This window comes from Melanerpes formicivorus, unplaced genomic scaffold (assembly GCF_026170545.1).
Source record: "Melanerpes formicivorus ecotype bairdi unplaced genomic scaffold, bMelFor1.0.p_v2 SCAF_20, whole genome shotgun sequence".
Classification (NCBI taxonomy): Eukaryota; Metazoa; Chordata; class Aves; order Piciformes; family Picidae; genus Melanerpes; species Melanerpes formicivorus.
The window spans coordinates 5,638,344-5,659,939 of NW_027142372.1; the positions used below are offsets into that span (position 1 = coordinate 5,638,344).

General features: G+C 36.4%; 1 protein-coding gene across 1 annotated transcript in view; it reads left to right on the forward strand.

Moving 5' to 3' along the window:
- The window catches only part of ITFG1 (integrin alpha FG-GAP repeat containing 1), a 78,612-nt gene that overhangs the window by 17,413 nt on the left and 39,603 nt on the right, over nt 1–21,596 (forward strand). Inside the window, exons 7-9 of the mRNA XM_068150584.1 lie at nt 7,014–7,084; nt 8,283–8,367; nt 17,407–17,501. Of these exons, the coding sequence (XP_068006685.1) occupies nt 7,014–7,084; nt 8,283–8,367; nt 17,407–17,501 (251 nt within the window). The remainder of the gene's footprint in view (nt 1–7,013; nt 7,085–8,282; nt 8,368–17,406; nt 17,502–21,596) is intronic.

A 21,596-nucleotide genomic window follows, 5' to 3' on the forward strand; every position in this document is an offset into this window, starting at 1 on the left:
TTTCAAACACGAAGTAGCTTCTTGGGAACATAGGAAGTCCTTTTGCACTGCTTAAATTTTTCAGAGAAGGAAATTACTTGAAGGAGTAGCTCCTTAACTTACTGTTTCACGTAACTAGCACCAAAATTCATGAGAAGTTAATTGCAAACTCATTAGTGTTGGTACTTGTCAGCGCTGTATTGTAAAAGTTCAATTGCTGTAGCTAGGCAGTAGATGTCTTCTATTTTCTCTAATACAGTACTAATGCCAACCTGATGAACAAATCTGAATATACCAAATGATGAGGATTTCTGTACGTCAATGAAAAACTTAGAAACATAAGCACAAAACTTGTCAGGTTTGGTTTTACACTCCCATGTATTAAAGAAATGGGCTGTATCTAACTTCTAGTATGCACAAATCTCATTTTATACCAATCTGTAATGCAAATAGAAGAAAATTTGTAATGTAAGTAGAGGAAAGTTTTATGTTTGGTTTTATGGCACTTAGTAATTTTAATACAATTGCCACCTTACCATTCTGTGAACACACTGCAAAGCTGAGGTTTCTAATTCAGCACATTGTTTACATGAACTAATACAAACAAACAGGCATGTTCATATCCACACATAAGTTCTCATTGAAGAGTTTGCACAGCCACACCTGCTTACATCAATGACAGTTTTTTAGGCTTGTTTGTTGTATGTAAATCTATTTTCTAATTGAGTGATACCTTCTGCATTTTGATAGTATTTAAAAATAGAGTTTGGGTTTTTTTTTCTTTTAAAGTCTTCATTACCTTCAATATTTGAAGTAAATGTGAAATCAAGCTGTAACTTAATGTTGCTTATGTCCTAGTGGCTTCGGGAGACAACAAAAGAGGGCTTAGGGCTTTACTTCTAAAATAAAACCCCCTGACATTAAACAGGTCAAGTCAGCCATTAATTAAATGAATGCTCCATCTATAAATAGTACTGTCGTTTATAACTGTGGTAGTTTTAGGTTATGCCTTGAAAAATTTTTCACTGATCTTGAACAGAAAGTAGTAAAATACAAATAAATCACTATTGGGTGTAAAAAGGAAAAATAATGATAGTTCTAAACAATCCCACTGGGGTGTTACCTACCATTAGCTTGGTAAATAATGTCTCTTTTCTCCTTTCTTTGGGCTGTGAGATACTACCTGGCTTTACTGACCTTGGCTGCATTGCTTTTGTTGTGACTGGTATTAACTTCTCTGGTCTGTCTCTTGTCCCTTTTGTGTACAGTGTGGGGTAGGAGAGGAGGCAAGGAAGGAAGATGCTATTAGCTTTGCCTGGTCTTTGACCCTGAGGGGGGGTGTGTGTGTGTGTGTCTCCTTGTGTTGTTCATTAATTGTAAATACCTATGAATATTGTATATTTTGTACCTATTCATTGCATTTCATTGTATATTGTAGTTTATTGCTTGTAAATACAGCCTTCATTTGCTTCTAATTGATCTGGTCTGACAAGTTTAATGTTCGGGGAGGAATTTCCAACCCATCACAGTAGCACTCAAAGGAATATAACAAGGATAATCAGAAGTAAACTTGGAACAGATTTCCTAAAGTCAGATTTTACCGCAATTTCCTAGTAGTCCTAGTAAGAAAAAGCAATGCTTCAAAGTAAGGTTTGTAATACTACCTGCTTTTTAATTGCCTGCAGTTTTCCAGTTGGGCTGAGGCCTTCTAAGCTCTCTACTTACTTCCACATTCAACTTTTTCTGATCTTCAGTTATACTTGCTTGGCCACTTCCACAGGCTCAAGTTGTGGTGGAGCTGGTTTGGTATTTGATAATGTAGGGCAAATTTTTTCTTTGACTTAACACTTGCTTTTGAACCATCCTTCCTGAGAGACGGCAAGGTCTCTTTGCTTTTGCTATTTTACTTGAAAGATCCACTCAAATTTAGCCAGTTTGAAACAGGTTTTAGAAATATGTGAGAGGGTTCTGTTGTTCTTTTCCTTGATTGCTATTACTGCCTTTCTAAAACAGCCATCAGTTGTGAACATACCATAGATGGGGATTACTGAAGCCTTCCCTATCATTGTGGGATGCTTAATTGAGAGCAGGGAGCAAAAGCCAGAGATGACACACAGGAAGTGGGAGTGCAAGTTGGTAGGTGGGGAAGAAATCTAGGCTGATGGTAGAGAATTTAAATGGAGATGATGATGATAAAACACTGGGAAAATATCTGCATTTGGAGCGTTTAAACTGCATTATATTTCCATGCTGCTGCAAAGAAACCTTCTTTTGCTTGCTTTGAAATCTGACATTCTTGATCAAAATGAAAAATTACTTGAAAATGTGAAGCATTTGATTAGATTTCAGTACAAGAGAGCTGAATCACAAAAACATGCATGAGCATTTGAGACATGCACTTTCTAAGAAGATTTAAGGATAAAAAGAGGACAATTGGCAATAACATACCAGCTGAATTGATTCAGTGGGCTCGAGAATTGGGGGTAGTGTTGCTCTACCTGTATTAAGTTGCCCTATGGGAAATCACAGTGTGTAGCTTTAATTTAGGAGCAGCAGGGCACTACCTTCTCAGGATCTATTTCTGGAAGATAATCTGCCATCTTTGCCTGCCTTTGTGTTTTACCAGTAATATTACAACAGCCTGGGAGCTGCCTTGGTGTGTTCATTCCATTCATTGTATATAATACTATAAACCTGAAGTTAAGAGAGAGGCAGAGGAGTACATAAGAAACCATGGGCAAAAGTAATTTATAACTTTCAAGAGAAGCTGTTTGGGTGGTGGGAGGGTGCTCAGTGCAAAACAGGCATGTTGCTGAATTTAATCAATGTTAAGCTACTGTAGAGAGCCATATTCAGAACTGATCTCTTTCATACCAAAGAAATATATGGTAGATTGCCTCCTCTGAAAACACAGCTCTATTTTCTTATTCTCAAAATGAGGAACAAATGTGGACATTGAAATACCTGGTTTGTACAGCAGCTGAACAAAGACAAAATCTGTAAGCACTTCCATATTATTAAACATTTTAGATGTTTTAAATTCTCATCTTTCTATTATCTCTTTGTAGTTTGACTTGCATTTAATATCCTGATTTATTCCTCCTACACTGCAGATAGCTAAATGTATTCATAAAATCATTATTAAGTTGTGTGACATCTCAGCCATCATGATTCTCTCATCCCCTTTTTTTAAGTGTTTATTTTAAAGCTACTTTTGATTCTGGTCCTAACATCTGGGATTTTATATGCCTGTTCTTTCTTGCCTTCCAATATTATTTCAATTCCCTGTGCAGTCATATTTTTGAATGCTTCTATACACTTACTGTGAAATCAGATTGAGGAGGGAAAAACAACTAATTTAATATGCTTCAGACTAAAAAGAAAGGCTTTTTCAATGCATATGAAAAATCCATTTCAGATTTCTCTGTGTTACGTGCTTTTACAAAACGTGTACACGTAACCTTACACAGTGACCTGAACCAGCTCTGTGCTGTGTCCTCTCTTCCTGGTAGATTTTCTCCAAAACCCCCTTTTGACTTCTTCCTTAAATTTGGCAATTTCAACCCCACTGAATGTGCATGCAGAGAAGAAAACTGGATGCAAACAGCTTTGGAGAATAAACCCAGCAGATCAGATAGGTTTGCAGAGCAATAGAACTTGATGATTTCTGGGGGTGAAGGACACGTACAATCCATCTCTCTGTGTACCCTTGCAAGCACTCAGCATTAACATCTGAGGGTCTTTTAGTGCCATGGAAGAATTTATTTTCACAACACTACTGTGAGAAAGAGGATTTCACAGCTCGAATTTCAGTATAAATAGGAATTTGAGAAACTGAGCCACAGAATTATTGCTTTCTGCTTAGCTCCTGTCTATGGATATTGTCAAAAGATAACAAGACCAGATAGATGAACTAGGGAGTACCCTATGAATTGTATCCCCTTCCTAAGCATAAGTTTCTAGAGCTCTTGGACTCCATGAATATGTAATTGTTTCAGACAATTTGGTCTAAGTCACCCCAAATAGAAAGTGCAATGGGCCAACAACCTGAAGTATTTGAGGTATTTTTAACTGCACAGTTAAAAGCCAACAGTTTGCTGAAGGGAAAAAGAGTCCAAGGTTGTGAAATGCAGGGGTTCATTTCTCTGCCAATAAAGCTCTGGAATGGGTTTTCTAGATGTTTCCTGTAGAGAAATTGTTGTAATAAAAATTTGTCTTTACGCAAATTGAATTTTTCTGCAGGAAATTTGTGACTTTGCTGAGCTGCCCTTTCCCCTTGGGAAAATTTAAACAGTCCTTCCTGACAGGAAGAATTTTGCCAATTTTATTTCAGGGAGGTGGTGGAGTCACCATCCCTGGAGGTGTTCAAGAGGGGATTGGATGTGGCACCTGGTGCCATGGTCTAGTCATGAAGTCTGTGGTGACAGGTTGGACTCGATCTTTGAGGTCTCTTCCAACCTTAGTGATACTGTGATACTGTCTCTTTACAAGAACTACTTCAGTAAATTCGTATTTTGCAGTTTACTTTGCTCTCCTTGTTGCCCAGGGATGTTGAGTGCCTGACTTCCTGTGGCCTGTTGTAATTCTGGGATGAGCAATAGGGAATGTTTTTTCAGTTAATTATGGCTATTATGTGCTCTGAGGAGCTGATAACAGATCAATTTATTCTGTAAAGCTTAAATGAAAACAAGATAACATTGCTGCTCAGAGAATTAGTTCAGTTTGTAATAGTGCTTATGTGACTTCCCATTAAAGATATTAAGAACTTTAATTCCTCTTTATTCAAAAAGTTCTTTTGTGAGCATGTTATAGGTGGTACTGCATTTTCCTACTGAAGAAAATATTTTCTTTTGTCACCTGAGAAATGGTTATCACATGCTACATTACTACATGCTTTCCAATTAAGAATAATAGCTAAATGGAATTCCATCACATGTTAAATTAGCCAGGAAATAGTGCTGATTTATTTGTGCCATTTTAATTTTTAATGAACTTTGGTTTACCCTTAAATAAATTATTTGTATCAAAGGACTTTTTAATACCCCTGGCATAAGTCATACCTACCTTTTGTATTTGTTTTGTTCCATCCTGGAAGCATACATGATGTATAAAGTTAATGCATTTATTTAAGCCAGTAAGAGGGAGCTGAATTTCTAGCTTAATGCTGGGTAAATTGTTGTGTGTTGGCAGCTAATGCCATTGTGTCTAATTCTAAGATAGTCACGAAACATGTAAATGTGGAATTACCTGTGGGAATGCAGAGTTAATGTTCCCCAAGATCTCTCCTTGCAGAGAGGACTGGGCAGAGACAGGATTGACTTGGCAGTTAAAGGTGAAAGGTCAGCTATGCAGTGCATGAAACTGATTCAGAGGTGCATGGGAAAACAGTTACAGTTCCAACAAACTGTCTGCTGGAAGTTAGGCAACCTGTTACGATTGCTAATCAAATGCTTATTTGCTGTGTATTTAACACTTAAAGAGCCAGTTGTGGCATAATCTGTTTGCAGCATAGCCCGTAACTACTTGCAAACTGCAGTACAAATGACAGCAGGGCTATACTACACCCCTCCTTAAAATACTGTGAACTTAAAAAGCTCTTTTCAAAGTTGCAGTAGCATTTTGGCCTGTTATCTTTTTCCCTGTGAATGAAAGAAAGATCTTAAAAATACTGTTCTGGTTCCTATGTGGTAGCAACAATATTGCACAAATTTCCCTCTACAAGCAAAGTTAAAATTTGAAAGTTTTTATGTACATTTCTTAAGTTGCATTCATGGTATCCTTAGATTGTTTCCGTTACTTTGGTCTCTTGCCTTCAAGAAATACTTAAGTATCAATATAATTCATTTCAGTATAGCACACTATCATGATTTGCATGTGCACACTCTAGAGGAAATACTCTAGAGGTATTCCAAGGGAATAAAATTAAATGGTGCAGCTCTTAGGCTGGGGGAAGTGCAGGGAGAGAAATCTGTAAGCACAAACTTGACTGGTTGTTGTGTGTGTATGTGGGCATTTTGTTTTCATGATGTGGGGTGGTTTATGGTTTATTTTTGTTTTGTTTTCCCCTGGAATACAACAGCCCTTACTGTGCCATTTGCAATTCCCTGTACACTAGTCCTGATTATTCAGCTAACACCTCAGGGTAAAGCATTAATACTCCTTTTTTTTTTCTTTTTTTTTAAATCACCTTTTCTTTTCCTCTCTGTGTTCTAACTCAATGACATTTTAGATTGTGTGGAAGAAGGAGAACAATGAAGAAGAAAATAAGTGCTTAAATCTAAAAGAGCAGGTTATGTAAAATTTGGAATTCTGAACACTGGACTTCATAATTGGTTGGATTTTACCTTAAACCCCCTTCTCTCACTCTTTTGTTTTCTTAACCTCTTATATAAAGCTTTTTCTTCCCATGTTCTTAATTTGGTGGCTTTCCTAAATGGCAAGGAATAAGATCCTCTCTAAGTAGACGTTGTCAGGTAAATCCTCTGAAGCATGCTTGTGCACTGTTTTGCTGCTCAAGAGAGTTTTAGTGTAAAGGAAGCCTGAAATATTTCTCCATCTCCTTCTCCCCTCCAGGCAACAGTGTTATCTGTTACTTTATTCACCATACTCAAAATAAAAGGATAGTTTGTCGTTTTTTATTATTAATTTTCACTTACTAAGATATAGCTTTATGTACTTTTTTTCCCTTGCCTTAAGATCTGGTTTTGTCTTCACTATAAAGAAACTGTTTTCTGCATATATAATATCCAGCACTTAATGGCTCATGTGGGGCGAACTTAATTTATATTAAATAAAATATACCAATGCAGTCGAGTGCAGAAGTTGTATTTATGTATACAGAAGAGTACAAGGGATGAAAATAGTTGGGGGGCCTTTGGTTTCTTGCTTAATATATATTCATGTGTATACACATGTATAAACATCTCTGGAATAGACTATTATAAAACATAGGTAATAGAGATGATGTATCTTTACCGAGTCATATTTGTAATCTAATGTTAAATGTTTTATTTTTCTTACATTTTTCCTTGCAGATTTGTTCCTTACTACATCACCAAGTTCATCAAAGACACAAAACATTCAGTTTGAGACGTGGGTAAATAAGGTAAGAGAGAAAAAAAATCTAACAACCATTCTGTTAAGACATAGATGACTTAAAAATCTGATACTCCTTGTTTCAGGAATAAGTGGAATGGATGTTGAGGCACTGACTGCACTATTGCATTTAGACTGCAGAATATCACTGGAAATGTGTTACTCAGCATAAGTTCCTCTGAATTTTGTTTAACATGAATGTAGATTTGCTTATCTTTAGAAAAGAAAATTCAATTATTTGAAATCAATTAGCATAGTGAAATGTGTCATATATAAAATATCTGTAAGTATATACCAATCTCAAAATACCTTAACTGATCCATTAAAACCTGTTAAATGGTTCTACAAACCTAGGCAATGTAATTCCCTTCCATGATGGCACCATAAAATGCTTTTTAAACATTTGTCTATATGATAGATGCTCTTCAGGTCAACTGAGCACAGGGTCTACCAAGTCTTCTACAGGGAGATGATTTCCTTGTATGCAGAGCATTTCAAATGCACTTCCTTTTTTAACCTTTTTTTAATCTGAGCCATTATAAATTATATGTAAAGGTTAAAGATTGAGCTGATTGCAGTGACTAGAAAAGTGTGTTTTTTGGCTTTGAAAAGTTAATGTTTTAAATGGTTTTGTTCCAGTAGTGATCTAGTTCTACAATATACAAGGATTCAGCTCTTCTCTTTTGTCTTTGATGAAATACTGGAATATTGCTTTCTGTAGGCCTAGGTTCTATTGACAGACAGTTAAAACATAGACCTAAACCAGACCAGTGGAAAATTGTTATTTCCTAATTAGAAGGAAAATCAAGCTATATTTAAAAGGTGTGCAGCTGTGGTGTAGTTTTATGTATTACATATAGATATAAAGTAACATATCAATATGCATAAGTGCAAATTCATAATCAGTTATGATTTTGATTACATTGCTGAAGTAACTCTGTCTCTTCCTGGAAACACAGCAAGATGTACAGACAGCTGTGTCTGAATATCACTATTACTGGATTTCCATAAGATGCCAGGATGGATTAAAAAATCAAAAGCTCAGCTCCAATTTTCAGGAAGTGCCTTTTTTTTTCCCCCCTGTAGCTGACATGTCTCTTTGTCTACTTAATTTTTCTTATTGATGTGGGGTTTTGGGGGTTTAAAAGCCTCATTTTATTACGTAGTCTGTAATGCAGTTTTTCTATCATCCTTGTCCTGTTTGATAGGATGGCAACTTCACTAAAGTTGGAGAAAGTAAGGAGAAGCCCAGTGGTGCGGAATTTGTTGGACAATCCGTGTTTGCAGATTTTGGTGAGTTTTATTCTTCTAAACTACCCTGGGTGTTCCTTTATTTTTCATAGTTTGGTTAGTTACTCTAAATCAAAGAACAAATAAAGATGTTCAGCTAGAAAAGAATGTGTGTGTGTGTTCTTTTGTTTGTTTGTTTTTCCTCCTTTAAGGTGGTACATGTATTTGACTGTAAATCTTGAAACATCTGGGGATAATTATTAATTCAACTAAATTCAGCTTTGTCTATCCCAGTACATTGTGCAACACCTATATCTACTTTTGAGTGCCACACTTAGGAACTGTTGCATTGAGGTGTGTATGTAATCTTTATGAATTGTATTTTGTTTTGTCATGATTTTGGTCTTTTCCCTAATCTTGTTCAGAAGATACTATTTGAGTTAAATTTATCATAAATTCTTCACCTGTCCAAAGTAAGAAAGTCAAAATGTAAATCAATTAAAATTAATTGAATAAAGGGAAATGTGGCATAAACTTAATTGTTGTCATTGAAAATTCTGAAAGCCTTTTGTACAGAAGAAAAATTATTGCTGGAAGGGTTACTGAGCTCCTACATTCTTTTTTTAGAATGTACTTTTCTAGTTAATTGTGGCTTATCAATGTGTATGTCATGTTATGAAGAACAGGAACTATTGGTGTTGTAGCCCAAAAAACAGAGCTCTATCTGTGCACTCATAAAATTTGCAACCCAAGGGAAGGTGCTACAGGCTGGTTTCTGCTGGCAGACAGTCACAGTCTCAAGCTGCACCAGGAGAGGTTTAGGCTGGATGTTAGGAAGAAGTTCTTCATAGAAAGAATGATTAGCCACTGGAATGGGCTGCCCAGGGAGGTGGTGGAGTCACCATCACTGGAGGTGTTTAGGAAGAGACTGGATGGGGTGCTTGGTGCCATGGTTTAGTGGATTAGATAGTGTTGGATGATAGGTTGGACTCGATGATCTCAAAGGTCTTTTCCAACCTGGTTTGTATTATTCTGTTCTATATAATTTCTCAAAGACCTAATGTACTGTATTTACAGAACATGCTTCTTAATTGTGAGGCCAAGACTGTTAAGTGTTGCCAAATGATAGCCTTGTTACATGATTTTGTTTTACAGTAATTGTAAAGCTAACTAATTTTTTTTTTTAATTAGGTCAGATTCTGTGTTAGACCCAGAGTCCAATTCTCTTGCTCTGTGTTGCCACTTGAAAGTGCTCTTACTAGTGCTAGCAAAGCTGTGTGGTGACATGTAAGCAGACAACACCTCTGATGGGTAGTTAATTACCCTTAGATCCTTCTCTAGCAGCTACGGGTGGGTTTACAGATCTGTGGTAAATGAAGTAAGGTAGAAGCTGACCAATGATCTAGGATCTGCCATCAAATGTTTTAACATATTTTCTAAAATCTTTGTAGAAATATGTTTCTCTACAAATACAAACACGTGTATATAATAGGAAAAGAGTGGAGTACCGTGGGGTTTGCAGGAAAAATAATTAAACGTGTTGGGTTGTTTGTAACCATTTTCCAAGCTGTTGTTCTGAATAATGTGTCTTAATAGATACTAAGCAGAAATCTGATTTTGCTTATTTTACTTGTTTTGTTTTGTTTCTTTTTTTAATGATGGCAATGTGGAAAGCAATCTTCATGTAGGATAATTTTATCTCTGTTAGGTAGCTAATGAGCCCAAATGATACATCATAGTTCTAGAAATTTATTGTAATTAATGCAGTTTTAATAAACCCTGGGATGTTTTTGCTAAGAGAAGTTGGAACTGTTCCAATGCTAAACTTAAAATTTTAACATGTGGACACATTGAAAGCACAGTGATGCAACTGTGTGGGTTTGGTACAGGCAATGGCCAGTATAGTTAGCTTAGCTGCTGTTTTGGAGTTCCATCACCAGCTGTTTAATACTGTGCTCTGTTAATTATTTTCTCTTTTTTTGGCATTTTTTCTGTCTCTTAGCTGGTCTCCCAGCCTTCCCATCCACTGAAAGTCTCAAAGGATTCCATCTTTCTCTGTGCTTTCAGTCCCTGCCACTTCTCGTTTATTTAACCTCCTGTATATTAGGCTGTGGGATGATGTCAGGTCCAGACTTGAGTAGTGGGAGTATGTGATTTGTGCTCAGTTAGACCTGCTTTCCTATTTGCACCCTATTGCACTTCTTCAGTCAAAGATTCTGATTTATTGGTTGTGACTACAACTTAGAAAAACACTCAAAAGATGACTGCCTAACATTAGTTCCTGCTTTCTTAAGTTTAATTTGAAATACTCCTTCTGGTCCTAAGTATTTACTTGCCATTTGAAAAAAGGAAGGAGCTTTGAATAAGATGCTGGAGAACATCCAATGGCAACTAATTTTGGGTAAGGTTTCTTTTCTTGAACTAAGGAGGCTTAACAACAGCTACCAAATAGGAATTTATTTATCTAAGTGGACTTAGGAAAAACACAGCAGTTAGGTGACTCATGGGAAGGTGTCACAGATGTTAGTGTAATCTTGGCACCTGAAGTACTCAAATACAATAAAGATATTTTTTTCCTGAAAAATACATTTCTGTTTACATACATAAATCTGTATCTGTAAGGCTTGCTATGCTTCTGTGTATGTGTGTCTTTGCAGGTATGTTTTAATAGTGACTATGCAAAAGCAGGTGTGAATATATATCAATATAATTATGGTAGGGTAAGACTTTGTCTAAATTGGGATCTCTAAAATAAGTAGCACTCCCCTCTGATACATGAGAGCAATGATTAGTGCATTAACCTGACCAAAGGACAGGGAACAATTGACAAATATGGATTGCCCTTTTAAAATAAATCAGAAACACTTTGTGACATACTTATTACAAATGGCATTTCAATTCAGAAGGTGAGCAGAGCTGGGCACTGGAGAATTCTGCACTTATTTGGCTGACACATTGTCCAAACAAGTAAGAAGCTCTTCATTATTACTTTTTCTATTCTCCTCATGTCACTATGGTAATTGCAGTGCAGTGGTTGCTATAGCAAAAATGATTAATCCTCTGTTGTTGTTATCTGTGTGCTAGCAGAGGCTTTTTATGAGATATGCTTGTACTGTCTTTAGAGGAAATAACAGATACTGGCTAGAATTCTGATAAATAATTGTAATTATATAGAGTTTAAATAATTGTGACTTAAAATAAGGGGAAAATTTATGTTTGTTAAAGAAATTTAAGGATTTCAGTGGGATCATTTTTTTGCTATAACAAGATGAATACGAACCATATGTTTGTCACACAAACCTGCTATTTTCTTGTTACTCTGAAGATTAATGAAATATGTCCTTAAAGTAGTGACCCAAAGCAATTAGCATAGAATATTGTGCAATTTATACAGTCCATTATTATTTTTTTTATGGGAGAGTAATGCTACAGCTACTATTCGACTAGCTCATTCTATTGGGTAGTTGGGTAAAGGAGATTGATAAATCCTCCTTTGTGATATCTGATCCGAAAATGCAAGTTTGATCAGTTGATGATTTCACTTAGTTTTGGTGAAGAAATTTCTTGCAGCCTGAAAGTAAAAAGAATAAAAAAGAACTTTTCAAAATCTAAGTTGATCATATACTCAATAGTGTGCTTACAAGTAACTACAATACCACTTACTTTCTCAAGATAGCATTTAGCCAGCTCCAGTTCTGTTCTTCCTCTTTTACTCACTATTTATTTTCTTAGCTGCAACTTAATCTTTATCTGTGAAGTCTTCCCTAATTTATGGAGTCTGTTTACTCTTGCTATGCAAACTTGCTTTTTGATAAAGCATGGATTGGGATTGTTAAATTTATATATCCAAGTCTTTTAGGGACCCAAACTCAAATTTTTCTGATGTTTGAAGATCTTAACTCTGACTAATAGTCCTAAACCAATCTTCTCTGCTCTTCTTCCTAACAAGTAATTGAACTTTTTCATGCATGTTAACTACTTGTATGACATATGGTAGAAGTTACTATTTTTCTTGTAGGACATTATACCTCATTATTGCCAGTTCATTATGTTTAAACTGGATAACAGGGTGCCGAACCTTTGAGGTTTTTTAAAGCCATTCATTGCACTGTGCAAAATGCATTTTTAAGAAAGACTTTTGTTTAAAGTAGACTTCTGTTATCTCACCACTGATAACTACAGATGCATTCTTGGTTCCCTCCCAAATACAAACATTAATCTTATTATTTGTTCCTCTATAGGTCTATATTGTGACTTGGATACAGTGAGACTTTTCTGTCCATTTAGTTTTAAATGTAGTTCCAAAATACTGTAGTTTTCTAGGGGGGGGTGGAAATCTATTTTCCCATATTCTGACAGGTTCCTTATGTTGCTGACAAACACTGGTATCTCCGGGGGGGTAGGTGGAGGGAATTGACATTGCTCCGTATTAATTTTTCTCAAAGGGGCCCCTATATTTTGAATTAGTTTCTTTCTTTCCACTGATAAAATTAGTGTGTCCATGCTACTTATGCAATCTCTGTTGAACAACTTAATCTCCTCAGGACTGAATTTTTCTCTGACAGTGTTCATGATTAATATAACAAGAACTCTCTACCCAAAATTTAGGCACACAAGTGGCTTTCTTTAATTGGTGTTATCCCTTTCATTTGTTAGCATAAGACAGTTTAATAAGCTTTCTACATGCGCAACATTAGGTAGTTCCAAGCTCTGCAGTCAGGCTTTGTAGTTTCTGCCTTAACAATGAGGTAGCTGAAACTAGTACTGTTCAGCATGAGTTTCAGTGCTGTTTATTGTTTAGTGTGTATTCAGTGTTTTCTTTCCTGCTTGGATTCCACATAGTGCATCTAATACACTCTTTGCATTGAAGATCACACCATTGAAGCCTAGAAGTGTCTTTGTGCAGTTTGCCGGCATGGTGTCTTTAAATGCTTTGGTTGCAGTGGAGATGTGAATATGGATTATTGAGAAGAACATGGAGACACTTAAAAGTCAGACCTGATTTGGTGCCAAGGATAGTGTTAAAATGTTTTCTTTAATGTCCACAGAACTTTGAATCATCTGTAAAGGTTCTTTTTTGAAGTTGTAATTCACATTTTCTAAAAGCAGCTGACACTGATTCTTTTAATAATGTGCAATTTTCTTAGTCATTTATTGTAATTATCTTTGTCATGTCCCGCTCGTTGAACACCTCAAGTGAGAGAGTGACAAAAGAATTCTATTAATTTTATTACTTCAGAAGATAAATTTAAGATAATTGGCTTTCAAACAAACCTTTCTTTTGTTTGAACATCAGCTCCGTTGTACTGGTGGTAGTCTTCCTTGCCTACCTAGGAGGGGTAGCGTTCTGAGCACTACCACAACAGAGCTTTTTCCTCCTCCTTTTCTTACTGTTCTTTAGAATTTTAAATGAAAGGCTCATGAGAAAGGAGAATGAGTACTTTGCACAGCCATGAAGAAGAGATGTGAGCAAGCAATGTGTATGGTGAAATAAAAAGCATATAAATCTTCATTAGGATGTATTGTATTGAAGAAAAGATGCCTTAGAATGTTTGGACTTCACATCAACAGTAGAGAAAACTGTCTTGGCTTTTATTGTACTACACTGAAGGCATATTTTCTCACACATTTTTGAAGGGAACTGAGAACGCTGCACTGACAGGAGGTTTGTAATAACACAGGGACTACAGGAGGTTTAGAATGTAAATTCAGGAGAGAGAACAGAAGAGTCTCAAGGCATTGAAACTTAGTGGTATATGAAGTGCCTTGCTTTTCTGTGGTGTCAGGTTCCAAATTATGAAAGCTAGATTGTACTATCTTAGCCTGCATAGTTAGCTTATTTGTATTTCTAGAGAACAGTTTATTTTTAACAGCACTGTAGTAAGTTACAATCAGTCTATAAAGCTGACTTAATTTTTGTTTTTCAGTGAGCAGAAGTATGATTACACTGCAGCAGAACTACATAGCTGTTTAAAGTGGAAAGATTTGAATCATGCTCCCCAAAAGCTCTTTTGCTTTTCAGAACTATGACTTGATCTTGCTACATTGGCTTTGTATTCATGGCTTTTCTTTGAACTACAATGAGCAGGCAGTTCTTAGTAATGGTGGCCTCACGTGAGCCCTAGATGGTGTAAGACTGCTAATTTTGTCTTTATGTATTTTGTCATAAGTACAGATTTTTCAGCTGATGAGTATGTGGGACTGTTCTTTTCTTAGCCTTTTCCATTGCCAATAAAGCTTTATTAACTATGTAGTGCTTTAGTATCACAGTCAAGCTAGAATCATGTCTTGAGAACATGCTAGCTAGTTTTTTACTTATGTCTAACAAGCATGTTGAGTGGTGCTGCCAAAGGACATTTAGAACCTGGGGTATGTTTGCTACATCTAGTGCTACAAATTACATTGGAATTGCAAGGATAACCTTGAGGCTTCCAGCAGTTTGGACTAAGATTATTTAAGATCTGTAAGATTGTTTAAGATTAAGATAGGTAGACTAACAGATCCTAGAAGCTGAGTGAAAACTACAGAGGCTCTCCAGAAATAGATTTCTTAGGCTCTCTGAGGATTTTTTAGGTGTCTGGGCTTTTAAAACAAAGATTGATGCAAGACTTGAAATAAATTATTGTACAGGTTTAGCCAATAGTCTAGGTGGCTTTTATCCTTACTCTATTCTTAGTTTTGTCACAAACAGTAACTACTGCTTTTGATTTGTAAAATGTGTTACCTTTGTTTGACAGTCTCTGATTTTTCTTCAGAAAATTGCTTTTGATCAAATAACCTTAACAGTAAGAGATACATCTGTACATTATAAAATGTGCATCAGAAATAGAAACCAGAGAAGAAATTAGAAACAATATTGTGACAGAGATGAAGAATGTTGGGCTCTCCTTTGTTTGCTCCTTTTCTGTAATACAGTGTTTAATGTAATAATGTTAAACTACACTGCTACAACTCAGAAGATACTCTTCTTTTCTTTCATTGGTGTTCTGTTCCTAGCAACAGTCTCATTGTTGGTGTCCATTTGATGTCTTTTAAGTTCAAAATCTATTTTGCCGGCTCTACAGTATGAGTATTTATCTAACCCTTTCTTTTGCATGAGAAATGCTACCAGATAGGAAATTCTACAGGGAGTAGAATAAAGTTATAGAACAAGTGCCCATTATAATATATATTCTGTACCTGTTACAAATCTGTGTTGGAAGGTTAGATGCTTGAATACAGCAAAAGAAAGCTAGAATGATTAATCTTCAAGATTTATATTGACAACATTTCTTTTTGGTTTTTTTGTCTTTTCTTTGTCTTAACTGTGCTATAGATTTCCAACAGATTTTTTTCTTATCTTACAAATATATTTTGTAACTAATGGATTCCAAAATACATGTTACATAGAACTGAGAAGAAATTACAACTGAAAAGATAAGCCTAGAATGAAAGTTACATAAATAGACCTATAGGTTGTGGTAAAAGGAACTGGGAAAACTGTGTCCTTCTAATATAGAATATGCATCATATTACTTCTGGTTGCAGGGCAAAAGTATGTTGTTCAGTAGATATTTGCCTTCTATTCATTTTTGATACTACAGAATTATTTTAATCAACTCTTATACATGCAAATGTTCAAGAAAAAGTACAAGGTGGTGGCTTATGTAAAGGTTCCATGCTTCTTACTGCCCTACAGTTTCATTATTCCTCAAAGATAGGTAGGTTGTTTTTATCAATATGCTGCAGTGTTAGTGAACGTTAATTACCAGGTCTGTCAAACTGAGTTATCAGCATAACAAGATGAATGTTTGCAGGTGAAGTAGAATCAAACATTTTATATTCTCTCTCACTTTGTAGTGTAATTTAAAATGAGAACTTCTTTGTCCTTGTCCCTTATAATAAAGAGCTAGAAAAGACTTAGTATTTGAAGGTTCTTTGGCCTCATGTATTATTGAAAGTCTTCTAAAATTACTTCAGACTGAAACTTCTGTAGGAATGTGATTAAAATATTAGGGCTTAATTTAAATTTTACATTCACAAAATATATCTGCAACTCAATTGTGTTACAGCAAACCCCTCAATATTTCCATAGTTTATAATTTGATAATAAACATTTTCTCCTTTTCTCAGTTCAGAAAAATCCTGCAGTCTAAGCGGTATTTTCACACAGAAGCAAAAACGAAAGTGAGTCATGTAGAATCATAGAATGATCTTAGTTGGAAGGGACCTCCAAAGGCCACTTAGTCCAACCTCCTCTGCACTAAACAGGAGCATCCTCAGCTAGATCCATTTGCCCAGAGCCCTGTTGAGCCTCACTTTGAATATCTTGAGTGCTGTTACACACCGTATAGAGGACAACCAGGGGTTCAGGCCCAGTCAGCATGGGTTTATGAAAAGCAGGTCCTGCTTGATGAACCTCATCTCCTTCTATGACAAGATGACCTGACTATTGGGTGAGGGGAAGGCTGTGGATATTGTCTGTCTAGACTTTTTAAAAGCTTTTGATGCTGTTTCCCACAGAATTCTCATAGACAAACTGTCTGTTTACAGCTTGGGTCACACACACTCAGCTAGATAAAGAACTGGCTGGACAAATGGGCCGAAAGAGTGGTGTTCAATGGAGTTAAATCCAGCTGGTGACCAGTCACAAGTGGTGTTCCTCAATGATGTATTAGCCATTGTGTTTGTCAGCTTCCCAGTGTTGTTTTCTGTCCTATGTTCTAGATTATTGTATTACACGTGAACTTCTGCATATTACCAGTTCAGAACGTTAAATGTTTATACGGTGGCTTTGTGATGATGGATTTGTATAAGAGGTAATTTTCTTCCCAAGTAAACACAGGGATTAAATAAACTATTAAGCAATCTTCCTTCTAAATGTATTATAATAAGAAATAAAATGTAAAATATTCTCTTTATTACAGCTCAAGATGAAAATACATCAGCAAAGAGTATCTTCAAACAAAAGACCTAGATTGCATTAAGAATCTTGAATGGGTCAAGTTTATCTCATGTAATTTTTTGCATTTCAAATAATTAATCAGAGGTGACTATCTCTTGCAAACAGGGTTTCTGGGTTTTGCAAATAAAAAGCTGACAGTCTTTTTTTCTTTTTGACAGATGGAGATGGACAAAGTGAACATTTATTACCTGTCTGTGAAGATGCAATGTGTCAAAAAAGTGCCATCTATTTAACTAAGCTAGGAATGGATCAGGTATTGTGAGTTTGGAATTGCAAAGACAAAGAAATATACTGTGCTTTATGAAATAATGTCAAATAGGAAAAATATTCTTCAGAATAATGAAATTATTGCATATAAGAGACTTTTTTATTACTGTGGTGGTTTGGCCCTGGCTGGGGGCCCAATGCCTGCCAATACCACTCTATCACTCCCCTTCTTCAATGAACAGGGAAGAGGGAAAATAGAACAGAAATGTAGGAGTCAAGTTAAAAGCAATTCAATAAAATGCAGAAGTACAGACAAACAAAGATGTTGTTCTCTGCTTCCCATTGAGGCAGACATTGTTGGGTAATTTCCCTAGAAGCAAGGCTTCAATATGTGTAGCAGTTACTCCAGAGAACAGACAATGAATGTCCCCACACTTTCCTTCTTTTGCTTAACTTTTATATCTGAATTGGTGTCATATGTCATGGAGTACCTCTTTGGTCAGTTTGGGTCAGCTGGCCCAGCTGTATCCCCTCCCAAGATCCTGCCCATCCCTCATCCTGCTGTTGGGGGGTGGAAAGTGCTGGAAAAGCGCAGCCTTGGAGCCTGGTTCAGCAGTAGACAAAACACAGTGATGTGTTACCAACACCCAGCTACAGTACTGTAAAGCACAGCACTAGAAAGGTGCTCTAGGGAGAAGTAACTCCAGCTCAGACAAACCAAATACAATTGCAAGTCTGGGGGAAAAAAAAGCCAGCTGTTTGGTGGAAGAGGTTGCATAGCTAGGAGTCTATTTAATGGATAATTCTACTCAAGAAAATTATATGTTTCTGATGCATCATTGGGGGTTTTTTAATTGCAAAACTTTGCATTCTAAGCACCTGACTGCTCTAGCACAAGATGAAAACCAAGGTTTGTGTTAAGAATTGGAAACATCTAATTAATTCAGGTAAGCTTCCTCAGGTTACGTTAGGGAGTTCCTTTGCAGTTAAATACATGTATATACACAGACACACACAGCAAGCCAAACCAGCTCACACCTCTTACCCCTTATTTCTGTTGAGTGCTTGGCTGTTATCAAATAAATGTCAAAATGGTATATGAGGACTTGTTTAGGCTATACGTCTTCACAACTGGGGGGGGGAGGGGAGGGGGTTTAAGTCTTTCAGCTTCATTTGTTCATGTCACTAGTTGTTTTGAGAGACATAGTCTTGATTCATGTAATAGATTAGAGGCATTAATTTTGAAGGTTGTGGTTACTTAAGTGCTAACAGTGCTCTGCTTTAAAAAAAAAATATCCTAGCAATAAATTAACCTAATGCTTGGTATTTTTACTAGATTAATACTTAGTAATGTGAACCTAAACGCCAAGGTGACCTATAAAACACTACTTGGTTATAGCTGACAGCAAAACCCACTTCAGTGTGCTCACAGAAATATATAATTTAGGTCATACACGTTTCTAACCAGGTTATGAATTGCCAATGATTCTTGCACTGACAAATTAAAAGCAGATTTATTTTTTTTTCCTGTCAATGGTAACCCTCTCTGATCTGTATTTCAGAATTTAGAGGTGAACCTACTGTTTGCTCAAGGAACAGCACATATTTTGATATGGTGCTTCTTGGTACAGTCTGCAACCCAAGTTTATAGTGCATATACTTAATGAAAATTTTTAGAACATAGGTTATAGCATACTTTTGTACCAGTGAGAACATAACTGTATTGGAAAGGAAAGCATGCAGTTACCAGTCATTTAAGGAAACATAACTAGGGTTGAATATACCATCTGTGCTAGAAGGAGTAAGAATCTCTAAATTTGGTAATGTATCTCTTTTAGCCTTCTAATCCTGGCATCTGTGTTCTTAGAAGTGCATGTTTTCCTGTGCATGCTGCAACTGCAGGTTTTTATGTTAATTCCCTGTTGATGCAGAATAGAGAGAATGGATTATAGTGTTGCTAGAAACAGTGAAACAGAGTTTGATTTGCAGGTCACAGCCTTTATATAAAACAAGCAGATGCTCAATTAGTGGTACTTGCGTGGCTCTCTGGTCAAAGGGGAGTACACGATAAGCATGTTACAGTGGTTGTATTGCTGTAACAGGCTGCTTACATTTCACTATTGAGTAGCTGGGGTGCTCTTATGTAGAAACATAATTGCTCTTCAGGTCTAAATTTACTTACTTACTCTTGATAATACAAGAAGTAACAGATATATGAGTTTCCCCGCTCAAGTAATTTTATTCTCAATGAAAGTAACTTCACTGTCAAAACCCAACCATACTCAAATAGTGTGTACCATTGAGAGAGACTGAGCTGCTGATTGAGGGTAGTGGATGACTGGGCAGTGTGCTGAAGAAAAGTTACAGTATCACAGTTTCACCAAGGTTGGAAGAGACCTCAAAGATCATCGAGTCCAACCTGTCACCACAGACCTCATGACTAGACCACGGCACCAAGTGCCACGTCCAATCCCCTCTTGAACATCTCCAGGGATGGTGACTCCACCACCTCCCTGGGCAGCCCATTCCAATGACGAATGACTCTCTCAGTGAAGAACTTTCTCCTCACCTCGAGCCTAAACTTCTCCTGGTGCAGCTTGAGACTGTGTCCTCTTGTTCTATTATCTGCTGTTCATTATATGTTTCTAAAAGGAAGTGAGAAAGTGATGGCAGAAGGAGTTGTGAATCAGTTTGCATAATACCCAATTTTTTTCTGAAGTCTTTTGTTATAACCTGCTCTGAAACAATGCTGCATGTAAACATTCTTTCTGTTCCCTCATTTCATTTTTTTTTTTGATAGAGGCCAACTATTTAATTACAGATACATAAGATTTTTAACATACCACTTTTGATACCCATCAGTGTGTTTGGGGTTTTATACTTAATTTAGCCATTTCACTGGATGGTTCCAAAAAAAAATAGCAGCCAAATAATACAACTTTATTTTAAAGTGAAGAATCCAAAAGATTTTTAACCTTTTAGGCCAAAGATATTAAAAATGGATAAGAGTTACCTAGAAACTCTAAAGCACTTGTCACTGCATATTTTTAGAATGACTTTTTAATTAGAAATGACAGTATCAAATGGTGTGCCAATAATGTGACTTGTTCTGGCTTAACCTTTTGAAGAATGACATCTAGAATACTCTCCTATTGCACTGTTAGACTTTTCTAAAGGTGACAGCTTTTTCTTCCAAAGTTTTATCTTGTCCATTCTGAAACAGTGAAAGATAGCATTTTCATTTATATGCCTGCAGTCTTTCCCATGTATTGCATGTTTCCTTCAGGTAGGAATTTATTCAAACATGTAACCTTCCATATTTATTTGGAAGTGAAATGTTTTAACTTCACTGAACTTGGTCATTGTGAAATCAGATGACCCAGCTTCTGTCTTTCAACTGAGTAAGTAAATCTTCAAGAGAAATGCTAAATATTATGGTAACAGACTGGGATGAATTCCTTTTGTTTATTTAATCTAGTTTAAATTTGAGGGAAAGAATGATGAGCCCTTGTGTTGCAGAGCATGTTTCAATGAGGGGATGGTGTCCTTTCTGGAACAGGAAGGTAGCTTTAGGAGATCTATGAGAAACTGAAAGAATGCAAGTCTTTTTATTGGAAAAGAAGGTGATGCTATATATCCATTTTCTCTGTTTAATTTTTGCTGTAGGGTTTTGAGGTTTTTTTGTAGTTAAGAGTGTAGAAAAAAATTGTGGTGTTAAGAAACTTACTGCTCTCAGATCTGCAAAATCACAAATTAGATTACTGTCTTACAAAAAAATATTTTGCCTATGGTAACTAGACCTGGTTCTGTCTTTCTTCCTTGTTTGTTGTGACATTTGATGAAACTAAATCAAAAAGACTGAACACAGTCCATGGTAGCATAAGATCACAGACTCTCACAGAATGTTAGGGGCTGGAAAGGACCTTGAAAGATCATCTAGTCCATTCCCCCTGCCAGAGCAGGATCACCTGTACTGGATCACACAGGAATGCATCGAGGTAGATTTTTACTATCTCCAGAGAGGCAAACTCCACAGCCCGCCTGGGCAGCCTGTTCCAGTGTTCCATCACCCTCACAGTGAAAAAGTTTTCCACATAACTACATGGAACTCCCTATGCCTCAACTTCCACCCATTGCCTCT